The sequence below is a fragment of the Amblyomma maculatum genome, chromosome 7 (genome assembly GCF_055883805.1).
Source record: "Amblyomma maculatum isolate TAMU_Amacu chromosome 7, ASM5588380v1, whole genome shotgun sequence".
NCBI lineage: Eukaryota > Metazoa > Arthropoda > Arachnida > Ixodida > Ixodidae > Amblyomma > Amblyomma maculatum.
The window spans coordinates 103,035,901-103,054,029 of NC_139350.1; the positions used below are offsets into that span (position 1 = coordinate 103,035,901).

The 18,129-nt window shown below is 44.2% G+C and overlaps 1 protein-coding gene across 1 annotated transcript in view; it reads left to right on the forward strand.

Annotated features, from left to right (window-relative positions):
* Positions 1-2,088: 2,088 nt before the first annotated feature.
* Positions 2,089-18,129, forward strand: part of LOC146184198 (uncharacterized) — a 29,456-nt gene continuing 13,415 nt past the window's right edge. The window contains exons 1-3 of the mRNA XM_084609303.1: positions 2,089-2,675; positions 6,296-6,463; positions 16,283-16,449. Coding sequence (XP_084465429.1) covers positions 2,649-2,675; positions 6,296-6,463; positions 16,283-16,449 — 362 coding nt within the window. The 5' untranslated portion in view covers positions 2,089-2,648. The remainder of the gene's footprint in view (positions 2,676-6,295; positions 6,464-16,282; positions 16,450-18,129) is intronic.

The window sequence follows — 18,129 nt, forward strand, 5'->3', positions numbered from 1 at the left end:
CTGAAAGGCCTTCTAGTTTTCTGCGTTTTCCTCAATCGAAGCTTGATTTTGGCAACAAGAAGCTGATGATCGGTGCCACAATCGGCCCCAGGCCTTGTTTTTGCTGCTTGTATAGCGCTTCTCCATCTCTGCCGGCAAAGAATATAATCGATCTAATTCCTGTACAGACCGTCCGGTGAAGTCCATGTGTACAGGCGCCTCTTGTGCTGTTGAAAATGAGTATTCGCTATGGTCAGGTTGTTTTCTTGACAAAACTCTACTAGCCTCTGCCCAGCTTCATTTGGCTCGCCAAGACCGAACTTGCCTATAATTCCGGATATTTCTTCACTCCCGACCTTAGCATTCCAGTCTCCTATGAGAAAAACGACGTCTGATGATGGGGTGCGGTCTAAAAGGCATTGTAGGTCCGCATAAAATCTCTCAACGTCAGCTTCTTCAGCAGTAGTGGTCGGTGCATAGACTTGGATAACTGTTATGTTGAAAGGGCGACCTTGGATCCGAAGTGAAATCATTCGGTCGTTTTTGGGGTTGTACACCGGCACTGCTTTGCCCATTCTTCTGTTTACTATGAGAGCGACTCCATTCCTTCTCTTGGATTCGTGCCCACAATAAAAGACATAATGGTCGCCGGAGTTAAATTCTCCCATTCCGGTCCACTTGAGCTCGCTGATACCCAAGATATCAATGTTCAATCTGTCCATTTCTCGCTTGACGACATCCAGTTTACCTTGCGTCATAGATCTTACATTCCATGTTGCTATGTGATATATCTCCTTGCAACATCGGACCTTCCGGTCGCTTCCCGACACATCCACAACTGAGCGTCCTTTTTGCTTTAGCCCAGCCGCTTCATTCGTCCTGGAGCTACTAGGAATCGCCCTTTGTTTATCCCCAGCAACATGTGGGACGCCTTCCAACCTGGGGGGCTCATCTTCCGGCGCCATATCATTAATGGTATTGTGACTGGCCATAGGGTTTTCTTGGCAGGAAATACTGGAGTGGGTTGCCATTACCTTCTCCAGTGAATCACATTTTGTCAGAACTCTCTGCCGTGACCTGTCTATCTTGGGTGGCCCTACACAGCAGAGCTCACGACTTCATCGAGTTTCGCAAGCCCCTCCGCCACGACAAGGCAGTGATCCATGAAGGGGGTTATTATCGCACTTCCGTACAATCCGTATTGTTATTATCGCACTTCCGTACAATAAGCTATTCGCGATGAAATCGTTGAATGCTACGAGTGCATGTTTAATGATGCTGAAGGTGAAGCTAGAACATCTTCTGCGTCTCCATAGGCATTAACTGATGCTTTGAAATCTTCCTGGCCATCCGCGAATTCTACCATGTCCTCCGCCCCTATTAAACTTGGTGTCCATCTACGTCCATTCTGCCTAGTTTATGTGAGACATTAAAAGAAAGATTGCTTTTTTTTGTAGCAAATTTTCCGTATTATTCATTTAAATAAAAAACAGCGGCGGTGATAGCTGAGAAGTTTGCCTTAACTGTTTGCGTGCGTCGACAGCAGACATTCTTGTTAAGCCATCTCAAGGAATCTCAAATTAATTATCCCGATAGATTACCGAGAGTAATGCGATTACCTCTTGGCCGATGCATACTAAACTGCACGAAAAACAGCAACAAAGCGAGCGACTAGACACAACACACTACTTATTACAGAAAGGAATCTTTATAGGTCTACTTAACCAGACAACAAAGAAAAAGAACCACTACCCTCACTTTCACTGCTGCGATATAAAGCATAATCAAATCAAACCTACATGGCCTAAAAACAGACAACCACTAAAGAAATCGAAAAGGATGTAATTCATCAAACCAACCACTCTTTGTGTGCGCCCGTACTGAAGAAGCTACGTAAATAAGCTATCTCCTTATCAAGCACGCTAACTGAAGGTGATCCGACATGCGCGTCCGCTTCTTGTTTTATCAGGTGAGCGTCCACCAGCTTACTTCATATCAGTTTACTGAGTTTAAACAAGATATTCGTTTTATTCAGCAAGGGAAAATAATCTTTGCAACCTCTGCTTTGCAAAGCAAGGTTGGACGACACAGCACATTTCAACGACCTACGGTGTTCCGCCAGACGTTCATTCACATGGCCGCCAGTCTGGCCAATGTAGTTCTTGCCACCAGAAAACGGAATTTGGTACAAAACACCTGTGTGACCGTGTGTAAGCCTCTTTTTGTTGTCTATCGTGCATCCCATCTTCGAACTATCACCACCACGCTCAAGCCTGTCGCGCACAGCACTGCGCACACAACACATCTTATTCTTCGCGGTGAAAACCACGTGAACTCTGTACCGCACACCCCCTTTTTTCAGGCGATCTGGAATGCCGCGGACGTAGGGTATTCCCACCATACATTTACCCGAGCTTTCCTCGGATCTTCCCGTCGTAAACAGGATCCTTTCAGCGAGCTGAGACAAGGTTCGATCAGATAAACCAGCTTCTTTTAGCTTGTGTAATTGTCCCTGGAAGCCTGCCTCCGCCTTGTGGTTACAGGATTTTGAACGGCACGCTTTCAAGCAATTTCAAGCTTTGTAGTTAAGGGGCGGTTTTTTTGTCCTCGGGTTGTACACCCAGCACCTTCTACTCCCGTGACTGCTGATCTTCAGCTCAAGGAACAGGATGGATCCTGAAGGTCGCCATTCAACGGTAAGCCTCAAACTTTCGCCCCTTACTCTGAAACACTTGAGAACGTCCGGATTAATTCGAAGAGAGCTTGCTTTCAAGATATTCAAAAAATCATCCACGTACCGGAAAACAATTGCTGTAAGGTCAGGAAGATCTTCCGCTAGTTTTTTATCCACTTTACTAAGGAAAATGTCACTCAGGACAGGCGTGACTCCGGAGCCAATACAAACATGAGACTTCTGGACGTACTCCGCCCTATTCTTTCGTGGGATGGGGCGGAGTTCGCTTAATTTAGTATGAAGCCTCATCAACTAGCCCAATTTTTTCAGTTCTTATTTCGGCGATGCCTTTATATTTGAATCTGTTTCACAGCATTGTCCATTTATGCTTTCGGACGCACCGCTTGTGCCCTGAAAGTCTACAAACAGCAGTCTGTTTCCCGCCCTGGCTATTCCTATTCATCGCGCGTTACCACGAAAATGCTATCATCTAACACTTACCACTTGGAAACCCTTTCTGCAGTTCCTTCAATAGATTACATTCTACTAATGCCTGAATTTTTATTTTGTTGCCTTCATGTCCAGTTTGTACAAAACTGAAAATAACGGCTTAAATTAACGGCTTGAGGGGCTAGTTGGTGCTGCATAATGTTTTCAGATTCTTATTACAGTTGGTAGTGTGGGCGTGGTTCGTATCTCTCTTCTCTTTGTCTCTGTATACTGTGCAAAACTGACTTGTAGTGTTTGGTCTAAATGAATTTTGTTCTTATCTCCGATTTGTTTAAAGGTTTGCTTGATTTTTGTTTTGCTTTTTGATCTCTGAATTGCTGTCACCTACAATTCAGAAAGTATTTTTGACTGTTTGAAATCATTCTAAAGTTTCCTTGCTTCTTGAACCAATGGCGTCAATCAGCTTGATGGGAATTTCATTCATCTCTACAGTTGTACTACATATGAAATATTTGTGTCTTCCTTGTAGCTCAGATTGGCCATTGCTAAGTTACTTTCTGTAAAACTTTCTGATCCTTATTTTGCATTATAGGAGATTATCGCATCATCTCGCCAATATTATTCGGCTGTAGCTGAGGTAGGGTATGTTATAGCATCGTTCCCATCTAGACATTTTCCCTTGGAGCCTGAATCTGTCTACGCTCTTTGATTCTTTTTACCCAAACAGCTTACATGGCTCAAAAATTTCTTCGCTCCCCCCTGCCACTTTGTGTATGGTCGCTCACTTCTGTCATAGAACGATCGATAAACTGCTTTCTTTTATTGTGCACTACTGCCTGCACTTCCAGAATTTTTTCGCCGATAGGATTCTCATTTTCTCAATATTCGTCTTGAGAAAGCTGCACCTTACTTGCCTCCCCGCGTTCTGTAGACGCCACCCGTCTTCGTTCAATCGCATGCTTAATTTTTCCATTCCACAAGGCCCGCTCCTATTTTGTACCTATTTAACGCTTTTATTTATTGAATTCTAGGAACGAGCTATACTAACTTGTTATAATCCCACTCCTCCTTGTGTTTTTTCTCTGCCGTATCCTCAATCTCTGGTGCTATCACAGCTAGATGTTTGTCGGGGAAATTTGGGTTTCTTCCCTGGATTTCCATAATTTTTCTTTCTTTGACTGTGTGGTTTCTCTGAAGACCAGAACGCTTCTATTTATTTCCCAGGTTTTGCACTCCTTCCTCATCTATTTCCATCTTCGTGAGATTAGTGTTCATTCCTGGCCGCCTTAACTAGTAATAAATGGTCGCTTGTCTATTCAAGAATTCTCTCATCTCTCCTTATATATTTCGTTTGTCTATTCACAATAACTAGATTCTTGCCCTCTTAGAGATGTAGCATTTTTTTACCGCTGCCGTCAGTGCGCCCACACAGACCCTTCATATGTCATTGCATATCCCGCATTCCGATTATTGGTGAAAACATCAGGATAACGCCGGCATGCGGAGACCACCGAATTGACCTGATGTATCTTTGTAAAGGCAGATGGCACCTCTTCTTTCAGTGCAGGGAATTCAGTGCCGTAGGCGGTCGAGTGAAGTAGAAGTGATTTTCCCATTATCTGCGCTTGATAACTACGCGAGCCAGCTTTTTTCTGACCACAGTGTCACGAAGTTTATATTCCTCCTTCAGAAAGCCCAAATTAAATCAAGGCCAGATAAAAAACTTCTGCAGCAGATTCTTTTATCTCTAAGCAATGTCATTTTTTTCATGTTAAGGAGCGTTGCGTTTCGCATTATTGGATATATTTTGTCAGATGGACTATGGGGGGCAAATTCAAAGCCGTCGAATACACCCGGCTTTCCGACGAACTGTAATGCCCAGTAAGTAAAAAGAGTTACTTTCTCTATTTGTTTGCCAGGGAAACAATTAGTGATCCGCGATACGGGTATGATTCATATTTCTCCTACATGTGCGCTTGTTTCTATGTCTCATTCCGATATGCTTGTCCGTCAAAATCAGCCAGCAAAAAATGAAGCAACGTACATTGCAGCAGAGTATTTCTGATAGGACAGAATTACGCTGCGGTAAATGCTGATTGTGCAGATCTCGAGTTTCACGCCTCCGCTCACTTGCGCCGCATTAGGAAAACGGCTGCCTGGTGTGGGCGTGAAAGTAACCTCTTGATGAGCGCTCCAGTTCCTCTTGGGCTAATTACTATGAAGATTTGCTGCAGCAAGGGCACATCTGCGATGTCTGCCTTTAAGTGTCAGCAGGGCGCGAGTAGCCGTCCGTGCCTCAAAAACAAAGAGAACTGGGTGTGCCCAACCACGTTTATATCAGACGCCTCTGCTGTTCTACGTCCGAGCTTCGTGCTTGAAAATCAGACGCTGTTCGCAAGTCTATGAGTTTGCGCTTCTTAGACCATGCAGGTAAAATGTGCACCAACTGTTGACGCTTAATTTAAAAGTTACTGCTTTGAAATAAGGACGGACCGCGACACACTTGTGTATAGGGCTCGAGTGGTGCACCCTGCTGCAGAGAAATCGGCGCCTTGTCGCAGCTTCCAGAGCTTACATGACACGTGTGCGCGCAATTGCAGCCAACTCAATCTACAATCAATGTAGCCCCAGAGGCTTGCCAGAAAGCAGTTGGCCAAATTCTAAACTGATATTTAATTGCGCGGTGCGCACAGGTCGAGAGCTCTACAAAATGACATAGACTGTACACTTCTATATTGAACGGTGTAGTATCGATTAAAAAGTTTATTTTGTATTAGAGAATTTTTTCCCATGGTGGTCGTGAAACGAGAGGTGAACACGAGGACACGGGAATATAAAATACGGACAGCAATTGGTCAATTGTGCTCGACATCGGCATTCGGTGCTTTGTGCTACCCGTAGTTTGTGAATACGAGCGGAAATTGACTATCAGTGGCTTCAATGCTGACGATCTAATAATTAAACACTTTTACTTTAGCATTTTATTTCCCGCTGCTGATAAATTACAATTTCGATCCTTGTCTTTATAGGTTTTCGGGCGGCACGATCATATGTTCGCCCGAACTGCGTTTCAATGCATTCTAGGCACCTTCTTTGCTATGCCTTCGTCGGATAGATTTTGCTTAAAAACGAGTGTGTTATGACAAAAACTACCTTCCGTGCTTCCACGTGTTCATTGCACTTTTTACGAAGGCTGAACAAGAGGACGTTGAAAAGAAGCTGGCTGCTGTGAAGGAAGAAAATCGGAAATTGCAGAACGACCTTGCAGCTACCCACAAGCTGATTCGGCTTGCCAAAGAAGCAATCACATGGCCCGACCAGCAGCGAGAAGGAATGCTCGGTGTCCTGGGGAAAATCGAGGTGGGTTCGCTATTCAAAAAGGATGCACTAAAATGACATTATACATTCATTTCAGCACGGAGCTTGATTGCCGTGGCAAGCTTCACATGCCAGTGATCTCGGACCTGTAAAGAAATGCATGTTTGAAACAGTAAAATTCTGTCTAAAATATTCGCTCAATGTCTGACCAGATGACAACGGCGTAGAAGCAATTAATAAGGAGCGCTGTGTGTGTCTTCTTTCTCTGTCCTTGTCTTGGTGCGCTACATTTTGTTCCCTTCAATAAGGAGGGCGTGTGTAAATGAAGAGCAATTGAAGTATGAACGATGCGAACGTAACCTGCATTACAGACGTCATGAACCTAGCTACTGAAAATTATTGAAAGCCTTTTCTTCTATCTGCCAATATTGCGCTGAGAACCCGGCTTAAGGTGAGTTCGGTGCTGGAATCGTAATGTAGCCGCTAAATGTAAACGCAGAGCTCATCGACTCCTCTGTAAGTTACCCGTGTCATTTTCGACATAGTAATGTTAGTCAATGAGCATCAGGGATTTGCTTTCTTGTGGCTAAAAAGTGCCGAATACTCTGTGCTGCATACAGCTTAGGTAGAACTACCCTCCTTAATCTTGCTTTTCAGAACATTTTCCGAGTAGTTTCTTCAATGCAATATATGTACCAAGGGAAATGATTGCAGTGTGGTTTGCAGATGGTGTACCAGTTAGCCATAGATTTTAGTATGTAATATACACATATTTTTGAATTACAGGTCGAAAACCACGATAGAATCATCTGAAAACTGCAGAATATTTTGTAGTCCTAGTGTAACGCGATCCTTTATGTTGTTGAGTGCATTTTGTGGTTCTTTGTTTTTTTCTGTAGTAATTTTTGGTAGTCTGTAGTTCTGCTGTGGTTTTGTGAGGTAATTATACTCAAAATATACTGAAATTACTGGACCAATTTCTATTTCATCAGTTTCGTGGTTAATAGCCGCGCATAAACTCTGCTGGGCGTACAGAAATTTTCGTGTTGCTTTTTGTACTGGCTTCACACCGTCATGTAGCTGTCACGGCCGTAATCACTCAGGAGGACAATGAAAGGCTTGCTAAAGCAATTACTTAACGGGTAAGCTCTTGCAAGCATAATACGTGTATCTACTTCATCGCAGCGGCGATAGCAGCAGACAATCTAGACAGTCCTCGAACTACGGAATGCCCTACGGAAGCATTGGCGTATGATTGTTCGAGATATATCACAGCGCATTGGCATTTCAAGGAAAGCGATAAAGCGGCCCCTCGGGGGCATTTAGCGCAAGCAAAATGGTGAACGAATTTTCACGGCACTACTACAGGTTAAAAGAAGCATTCATTTATTTAGCAGAGTCTCAATACATTTCTCAGTCGTGATCATTTCGGAGGCGCCAATGCATTATTAGGATGCTTTCAACAGAAAATTGGCGAATTCTACAACGGTACCACTACGAAGGAATTTTGCATCGCGTTTGCGAATCATGCACTCCCTTGCTACTGTTCTTCACTTGTTGCCGAATGTCGATGTCGTGAAGGGGCCGCGTAACTTAAGTGCCACCTGTTGGAGCATTCTCATGACTGGTTGGATTGACTGCAGAATTCTTGCAGGTCTTGTTTGCGGTGTTTTGCGGCGCTGCCTTTCGCGGTAACTCCTTACATGGTGTGCGACGTCACCGGACAGTCATAGCCAGTAATACTTCTAAAAACGGTGGAGAATACGAGTTAAGTCCGAAACGCGAGAGGTTTGCTTATTATGAGTTTTGTAGGATTTATTCACGAAGCCCCTATGAAGCAACAAAAAGGTAGCCGGTCGTGTTGAGTGCAAAGTTTTTATTCACGAGGACGCCGCTATGGAAATATGTTAATCGACATTTAGACAACCTTGGAGTACGGAAATGACTGCCTACCAGGAAATCTATGAGCCACTGTACTTCGATGCGTGTGCGCTGATGTTGTGCGAAATCGCTAGTGCCTACGGTTTCAAAAAGGAGTCATTACATTATTCCAGTGGCTGTCGACACAGGCTTGTGATAGTTGGTTCCCATCTGGGTGCTCTCGTCTGAGCTTGTAGATGGCGGCGACGTCTAAATCCTAAAGGCGCAGGTATTATCGATCGAGGCGCCTGGATGGTCCTCCAAACTGGCACTCCACCACAATTCATTGTGGTCACTCCCGACATTGAACTGTCGTTCTTGCTACTAGATCTCAAATTTTTATGTGGCCCGGGTGACGGTGAGACATTCGTGCTAGTTCGTCGAATAGTTGGTTCCGGCTTTCGGTAGAAAGCTGTCAGTGCACGCGTTAAATTAGTATAGACACGTACCGTCTTTGCCAAAAATAACTAGGCTGACGGGTTTCTTTCTCAGCAGTGTTTAGAGCTCTTTTTCTATCCTAAAAGGCAAAAAATGGTCTTCACAGATAAGGGTGAGTGGCTTCCTTTCCGTATAAGTGGTTAAAAGTTTGAGATATCTCAAACTGTGCACAACGGGGCTAAGGAACAAACCGCGCAGCCTGGTTACTTTTGGCAATGACGGTACATTTCTTGTTTCGTTTATTTTTGCTTTAATCAGTCCACGATGGTCCCAAACTGGATTTAACGCTATATGTCCCAGCACAGCTCAGTTAATTATCGGGGTATTTATCAGTATTTGTTTTGGTTTCGATCACTCCGAGCACGAGCGCGCGATGTCAAAAATGTGATGAATGGATGGATGGATGGAATTTAGGAGCGTCTCCTTTGAAACGGGGTGGTAGCAGTTGCTATCATGCTCATTTTTCCCCCTATATCTTAATTATTCTTTTAGATTAGTTAACTATACCATCCTTCTAATTATTGAATCTTTGTTTCAACATAACTAACATTATATCACTTTTCTGCGTTTAAGCCACCGATCGTCCAGTCGTTTTTTATTAGCTTCCACCGCAGGTTTATTCACCCGGCCATTGGTATCTCTAAACCCCAGAGCTTCAGATAGAGTAACTGCGCCTGCATAGACTTCCGGAAGAGCATATTATGGTCAGTTGTTTCAGTGGAGTTACCACGTACTGCACAAGCGTCATCTTCATTGTTAAATTTCTTGTTCTAGCTGCTTGTTCTAAGGCACCCTGATCGATAGCTTCAAAAAATAAGGCAATTCCTCTTGAGTTATCAAAGAAAGCTTCCTTCCTGATCTGCTTTTTCCACTTTCAGTATAGTTCCACAGTGTTTCTTTTCCATCGAATTTATCCAATTTTTACCTTCTGTTTTTTTTACCTGTTGCTTAACGCTTTTTTTCTTCGTCCTAGTGACCAGCATACTTGCTGGTTAGTTTCCTAGTTCTTTTCCTCCATTGTGCGTCAACGCGTTTTAGGTATAGGTATTTAAATACTTTAGTTGCCCATCTTTTACTGCTCAATTTCCTCAGGCGTTCCTCATATAATATTTTACTCTGAGCTTCCCGTACTTCGAAAGATGCCTAGCCCATATCTCCCTGTACCACCTCTTGTGGTTGTGCCGTGGGCACCTAGTGCTAATCGTCCGACGCCTCTCTGATTATTTTAACGTTGACTGCCCCTCTGACTTTAGGCACAAAACCGCAATTCCGAAAGTAAGCCCGGGCACCCTAATTCCTTTTCAAAAACACCTCAAAACCTCATACCTCTTGTATCCTCACAATCCCATATGCTTCATTAACCCGGCATTTCTTCACCCTTTGGCCTTAAGTGATTGCTCATGATTTCCAATGTATGCCAATCCTTCGTTTACCTATACCCTGAGATCTTTGTATTCTGCTACTCTGGGTATTTCATGGCCTTGTATTTTAATACCCTGATCAGTTGAGCCGTTTAAAATCATCAGACCCGACTTAACTGCGCTAAAACTCAAGCCTAGAGCATCCCCTTCGTCTCCGCAATACTTAACTAGAGTTTGCAATTCTTCCAGACTCTCAGCTGGCAGCACAATATCGTCTGCATACATCAAACCGGGGAGGCGCGGCTCTACCGCCTTTCCACCTAATCTATATGACAGGTTTGAACCTAAGTTACTTTCTTGTATCCTTCGTTCCAGGTGTATCATATAAAGCATGAGCAGCAGCGGTGATGGAGGACAACCTTGTCTTAATCCTTTGCCTACGTTGACAGCTTCCGTACTTCTTATCCCTTCCCATGTAATTTCTACTTCGTTATCCCGGTATATTTCCTGTATGAACTGTGATCTCATAACCGATACCTTCTTCTTTTAATATGTTCCACAGGTGTTCCTTGTTTACGTTGTCGTACACCCCATTTACGTCCGAAAAGGCCAAATACAAAAGTATATTTTCCATTCTAGATATTTCGATGCATTGGGTACGCATGAACAGGCTATCATCTAAGCGACTACCATTTCTAAAGCCGTTCTGAAGTTCTCCGAGTATCTTTTTGCTTTGTACCCATGCTTGTACCTTTCATTGCACCGCCTGCATCTCCGACTTGCTCATAACAGATGGTAAGGTAATCGGCCTGTAGGATGTTATGTGCATCCTTTCTCCTTTCCCTTTATAAATCAAATTCATTTTACTCTACCGCCAGCTGTCCGGAATTTGCTAATTCGTTATGACTGTTTCTAAAGCTTTTAACAACGTTTCCTTACTTCTTGAACCATGTGCTTTAATCAGCCTGGACCAGTTCATTAATCTGCTATCTTGTGTTGCTTCCTGATTTGCGGAGATTACACTATCGTGGCTCTTAAATGACTCGGCTATAACTGATTTGATGTACAGTTCACTGCATTGTCTCTCTAAACACCTTCCCTCATTATCTTGAATCCGGTCCTGCTTTCTTTGATTCTTTTACCTATAGCCAGTTTATATGGTTCCATAAGTTTCTTGGTCCGCCTCTAGAGGCATCGTGTATGTCAGCCATCCAGCGATCGGTGGACTGCTTTATTTTACCTTGGACGAGGGCCTGTACATCAAGTTTCATTTGTCGATAAGATTCCCATTTTGGGCCGATTTTCTCCTAATATACCTGCGCTTTCTTTGCTTCTCGGTGTTCCCTTGCAGCATCCCGCCGTTGTTCAATGGCTTCCTTGATTTCCTTATTCCACCAGATCTGTGGCTTCTTCTTTCTATTCGAGCAGTTTGCTACTTTACCCTCCTTAATTCTCCTCCTTATGAGTAGTTCTACCTGCTCATAATCCCAGCCTTCCATGGGGCTTTTCTCTTCTGCTTCCTGTATGTCTGCTGCTTATCTGCGCTGTTCGACCGTCGTTTAATTTTGCGTTTACGTTTTCTCTAAGTTCCATTTATCTTTTCAGCAAGGACTCCATCTGCAGACTAATACGTTTATGATCACTTCCTAGACTACACCCTCCTTCTTCGTCTAATTCCATTTTGGTGACCTTGCTATAAATTGCCTGCGACATTAGATGGTAGTCAATGGTCGTCTGCGTGTTGCGAAAGTCCCACGTGATTTGTCATTCGCATTTTGTTTCTCCGTTTACTATAAATTGGTCGTGTCGCTAAAAAGCTACAGCCCTGCCTGCCAGGCACCAGCCGATCTCTGCTTCCACGCTTCTTTTAAAATGAATGCCATCTCGCTGAAAAGCCCTGCCAAAACCTGCTTTACACACCTTCCTGTTTACCTCAACCACTTCGAAACGCTTCTCCAGCCTTAACTTTCTTATTTCATGATAACTGACACCGCGTCCCTTTCCAGCTTTGCGTTGGATCCTAGAATCTCCTGTACTGTGCATACAACTATGTTCTTGCTGTGTTATCTCCACGATATCGTCAACTTGCTTAGCTAAACTTTCCACCACTCCTGCAGCTCACCATTTAGAGATCGTTTAGCATCGCGGCTACTATCACCATATTGCTCTGTGCGGAAAATTTTAACAGCCTATTTTTACTCTCAGCACTGCCCTCATGGTCATCCCTGGGAAGGTTCCAACTAACACTTGCTTATCACCCTTTACACGTTCCAAGATATCTCGCTTGCACCTGCTCATGTTAGAATCTCCGGCGATAAGCACCTGGGCATTCTCTCTCCCTCTCCCAACTGCTGGCTCCTGCTTTCGGTTGTCTGTGTCCTTCTCTCTGGGATTTTCATTCTTCCTTACTTCTTCCTTTTTTTTTCCGACTTCTTAGTAGAAGCTTCTAAATAACTCTCTCAGTTCGGATCCGCGTGACCTACTTTGGTTATGCCTTCCATGCCAGTGCTGGTCCCAGCCACATGGCCCGCACTGGAATATTCGTTTTCGTTGTTTCCAAGGACAGTCCGCCTGACCTACATTACTTATGCCTTTCATGACAGTGCTGGTCCCAGCCACGTGGCCCTCACTGGAATGACCATCCTCGTTGGTTCCAAGGACAAAGACGGCCATTTTTTTCCATTTATGGATGCTGTTCTAGCAGTTTCGGATTTTCTGCCCTTAACAAAACTACTTCATTTTCTAAACAATCCATACCAGACACTAAACTGCCCTTTTCTCGTTCAAATCTATCTATGCGTTCTGGATGAAGTGGTGAAAATATGAGCACAATCCTATAAAACAGCGGACATCACGGAGTGAACGGGGAAATGGAAAAACACTGAAAGCGCGAACTTTTTCGCGAACGCTTTGCTCGCCAGTGGCATTCGCCAAATGGTGTGTTGCGAATGGCGAAGCATATTAAGCTTGCGGCGACCAAAACTACGTTTCGTTGAGTTCAGTTGGAAGTCCAGCAAGGCGGAAAAATACCACGATCGATGAAAGGTGACGGAGGTGGCGTTCAATATAATGCCTAATCAGTAATCTCTTAGTTATGTGCTCGGCCTTAACGACAAACTTGAGACTTCCTTGGCGCATTGACTCCTCTTCCGGCCCGACCCCGGAACAGTGATGAAAGGTTTGTAGATAAGTATAGTTATTGTTTAGGATCGGTCACATCGCACCACCCACGTGACTTAATAGTTGCGCAGGGATGCAGATGAGGAGACGAGGTGCCCTTTTAAAGGCACGAATGGCCGTGCCCAGCGGTCAGTCAGTTAGCTAGCGCAGCCGATTCCACGAGAACAAAAAAGAGCACACCGTTATACTGACAGTCTTCCACACGTGGCACAATGTATGCTGCCAAGTCTTGGGTGGTTCATGCAGCACGAACTCATAGACAGTTGAAGCATTCAGTCAATCTAGTCCTAGCCTTCCCTCCAGAACAACTGGGAAGTTTTTTTGCTGGTGCTATCGAATTGTGACGCCGCGTCTTGAGTTCGTACAGCGTGATCTTAAGCTGTCGTGTACGTCGAATTTTCGCAGGCCAGCGGACACACAACTCACCACTGTTTTCTCAATTTGGACAAATGGTAGAAAGGGCGCTCTCCCATTCCTACCACCTTTGTTTATTCACATGCATCGACATCACAAAATGCGTTTTCGTGTTTCGCACACTGCAGAAAGCGCCAAGAGCCACGAGAGAGGGACATTCAATTCAGCCGCCTGGAGAGACAACGAACCAGCGAGTAAAGCTGGTGACGGTGGCGCAATTAGTGTCACTTTTCAGGATACACACTGCCGTATTTTTGACAAGGTCCTTTTGGGCCTTTCAGCTTTAGTCAAACTTCGTCTTTCTCTTGGGCTCGAAACCTGCTTGTTGAGTGCAGTTGAAAATTAAACCCAGCAGTTAGAAGACGACATAGGAATGGAGCAAACTAGCACCTCTTACAAATGGACTGGCTCAAAGTACTCGAAAGAGTTGGTGTATCCGTACAATTCGGTATAGAGTGTCGAACAAGAATAACTCGAAAATGTTCGTTCTGTATTATATCAAGATCACAAATAGAGTGATGAAACATGCCAGCGAAATTTTCAAAGCCAGCACTGATCATCATACGTAAGTTACCAATGCGCGCTTACCAGGTAGACTACACATCCAGACGGAACCTCACGCGTGAAAGTCCGGCTAGAAACAGTGTAGTGTGACACCGACGGTAGTGTTCTCACAGTTGCGCGGTGCGAAAGTCCTTCGCATGGCCCGAATTAATTTTTATAGGCTCCAAGCGCTTTGAAAGAAACAAAAAGCGTGTCATAATGGCGCAACACGATTTAGCTCTGGCCGCCCGTAGAACGAGAAAACCACGGAACAAGAACGGACAGAGGGTCTGTTCTTTGTTTATTGTTTTTACTATATGTTAATGACAGCTGATAACGTCACTTCACCCATACGCTGTCATGTGGATGTCAGTTTTATATCGCGTGAGTAACACACCAGAAGATAACCTTGAAGTAAATTCCTCTTTTTTCAGCTTCTGTACCTGGTGTTACACTTGGCAAACGAAAACAACTTTTACAAAAACAGTGATAGTGTCATTTTCTAATAGTACGTTTCCATCATTGGTCACTTACTTTTTCGGTGATTTATCCTTGAACAAGGTTTCGGAATAAAGTATTTTTGCGCCATATTAACCACTAAGATATATTGGCCAAGACATATTAATTTATTTTGAGCTAAGACAATCGGTAAGCTTGGGTATTTGAGGCACAGTTTCTGCAATTCTCCAAAGGAGGCTAAGACTAATGTATAAATCTTTAATTCGTCCTTTCGTGGATTCTGTTTCTTATGTCTGGAGCCTTCATAACCATTATGACATTCACCTCATTGAGAGCATACAACAAAAATATGAGGTTCATATATCTTCGCTATGATTAACATTTCTCACACTCTCGTGCCCTGTCTTCCTTCAGATATTAAACGGTCAATAGCAGCCATCACAGCCTTAAAATAAAAGCAACATCAGAGGTCTCCATTAGCATCAGCGCGTCTTTGAAGCGTCCCGCGGGGGGGGGGGGGGGGAGCTATAAATGGGAGCTATTTAAATTGCTCGAACTACTTCCATGCATTAAAAAAAAAACCAGAGGCGTGGCACAGCGGTAAAGCGTTCGACTGGGGATCCAAGGAATGGAGGTTTGATTCACGGATAGATACTAATTATTTTTTGTAATCAGGAGTAGTCGCACACCTCTTTAGCGTTGATAGGCAACGCCGGCAGAGCTTGGTGAGAAGGCTGCACATTTGGCCTTGACTGTGACGCCCCGGCATACGCACACAGCATACGGCATAGTCGAAGCTCGACTAGGTCGCTTGTAGTGAAGCTTTTCGCTTCAAACACCTGCGCGTCTCCTAGTGACGTCACCCGGCGAGTTCGCGCAAGCGCAGCTGTGGCTAAAAGTGATCACATGTACGCCTGACCCGATATTGACTAGCCTAGTGAAGCTTTTCGCTTCAAAAGAAGCGGATAAGTAGATATCGCGGGATAGTGGGAGTAGCGCGAAGAACCACTCGGGTGTTTTAAGGGTGCTCTAGAGTTGTTGGCTTCGGATTGTTTTGCGACCCTCGAGTCAACGCATGCATTGGTGAGAAAAAGAAAAAGGATCCGTACGCTGTCGCATGGGAGCGCAACCTTTGATGTGAAATTGGCGTTCCCTGACCCGTAGTGCAAAAGAAAAGAAACGCCGCCGGTTCATCGGGCGTCTTTTTGTGGCTCCGATCTAGCCTCAGAGGCCTACATGTTCTAACGAGACCATCAAGGAAGTGAGCAACCATGCTCGCAACAAACCGGCTGCACGGGCACTATAGCTGCGCAGTTCCCATGTGATTGGGGGATGCGAAGTTCAATACCATTCAACATCACTCTGTTTTGATAACCTTTTTCTGCTGAAGTCCTTCTTCTAGAATTGTCTTTGAATGAACTTAAAAAGCGACGAGACTAACGGATAGTAGTTTTAACTGAAAATGTGTTCAAAGCGATCACCTAGATATGGGCTTTTTTTTTCGGGGGTGAACATTCTCTTATTTGGCATCACATTAAATGTGCAGCGTTGGGCTTCAACCGCTGGCTACACCGGCACTGTTGAGCCTGTTGGACGGGGAGACTGCTCTGGTCCTGTGCAGAGCCAGTGGGTGAAGGAAGATGAAGAGAAAATCAAGGCAGCGCCGTCCACTACCCTCAGCACACAACTGTGGAACACAGCCTTCGGGAGCGAGTGAGCCCTTCTCTATTTCCTCCCCGGGTCTCTGTTCCGGAGCGCAGTGTGCTTTATTCATTCCAGCCGCTGCGAATGGTGCCAAGTATGACCGAGTCAGTCTTTCTAAAATTGCACTTTTAAGGCGAGGCAGCTGCAGGATATTGCGATAAGGTGTCATGCGCATGTTCGTGGGAACGGTCCAAGCGTTCGTCGTGTTTCTAGGTTTGCTTTTAACGCTTGTCTTTCGCTCGCACCTAGCAGTTAAACCTGCAATTGAAAAACCAGTAAGCTTCGTTTTTGAAAGTATTCGGGAGAAACTGGGTGATATTTGAGCCAAATTTAATGAGCATATTGACAGAAATGACCTATGTTTCCTGTTTCGGAGCTATATTTTGTTTTAGAGTTTTGTCCTGCTCTCATGACAAATATTGCCGTCCTAGAAGAATGTAATGCGTTTTTGAAAATGAATTCCAAACACCTTGCAAGCATGCCTAGGGAGAATACACGATTACATAGACTGTTATGGAGGAGTTGGACAATAAGCCGCTAAAAATTCACAAATCTTTTAAGAATTATCTGGAATTCCTCTGTACGTTCTCCTTTCTGTTTTTCTTGCGGTGACAGCCTGCCTCAACTTAAGCTGGCTCACCATTGCTGAAAAATGGCGACAGTAACATAGCAGTTCACCTGCCGATGAAGATAAAAAATAAGTTGACGCAGGTAAATGTAAAATACCTGATGATTATTATAGTTGTTTTGAATCCTAAATATGCATGCTTATGAAAAAAAGACCGAAAAAAGAGATGACGACCCTGTAAACTTAAGAAAACCTTTTCACAGTGTTGAAACATTTATCAATACTACTTCTCGAACTTTATATATTGCCACTGGTAAAAAATCGTAAACACATTTACAGCTATAGAAGAGGAGTTGAAGGTGTACATCTATTCCGTTTACCCAATGCGGTTTCTGGTGTTACCATACGTCATGAGTGTACAGCGTTGAAAAAATAAAAAATAATTATTTTTCACATGCAGCTCCAGCTCTCAATCCAAGCCCGCGCTATGTAGTAAAAATCCCATACTGTGTTGTGCTTTAGCTCTGGTTAACCCTAGTTCAATTGCGAAAGCATCGGCGGAAGCTTCCTTTGCCTGCTACTTTATTCCCCTATCACGCCCTGTCAGTGTAAGGTGCTGCATTATTGGGGACACTTATGGTCATCCTTTAGGGGTATGACGCGAGAGCGTAAGCGACCAGCCCACATATAAAGTCATGCTTCATCCAAGCTGTATGGACGTGTCTGGGTATCGTAGGGGTAACAAGAATGCAAACGGTTCTGGCAGGCTGATTCTGATATCGCCCTCCCATATACCCGAGTTGCCAGCTCCTGCCTGTGGCATAGGGGTAATGTGAATTCTAACGATATGGCAGGCTGATTTTCTTATGGGGAGACCGTAGCTAACGCCTAGTCACGCCATGCCTCCGGCCACCCGAGGTCTCGCTTTTGCTGTCGTAGTGTTGCTTTCGCAATAAAAGAAAGGTTTTGGTATAACCTTGACAATATTGAAAACATCAGCCCTCGTGATGTCTGGTTCTCGTATGTGGTATGACTGAGTATAATAATGTGGCATTAAGAGTGAGCAAAAACTCTAGGAGACGAAATTCTATTGCTTTAAAGAAAGCAGATTCAATTAGTGA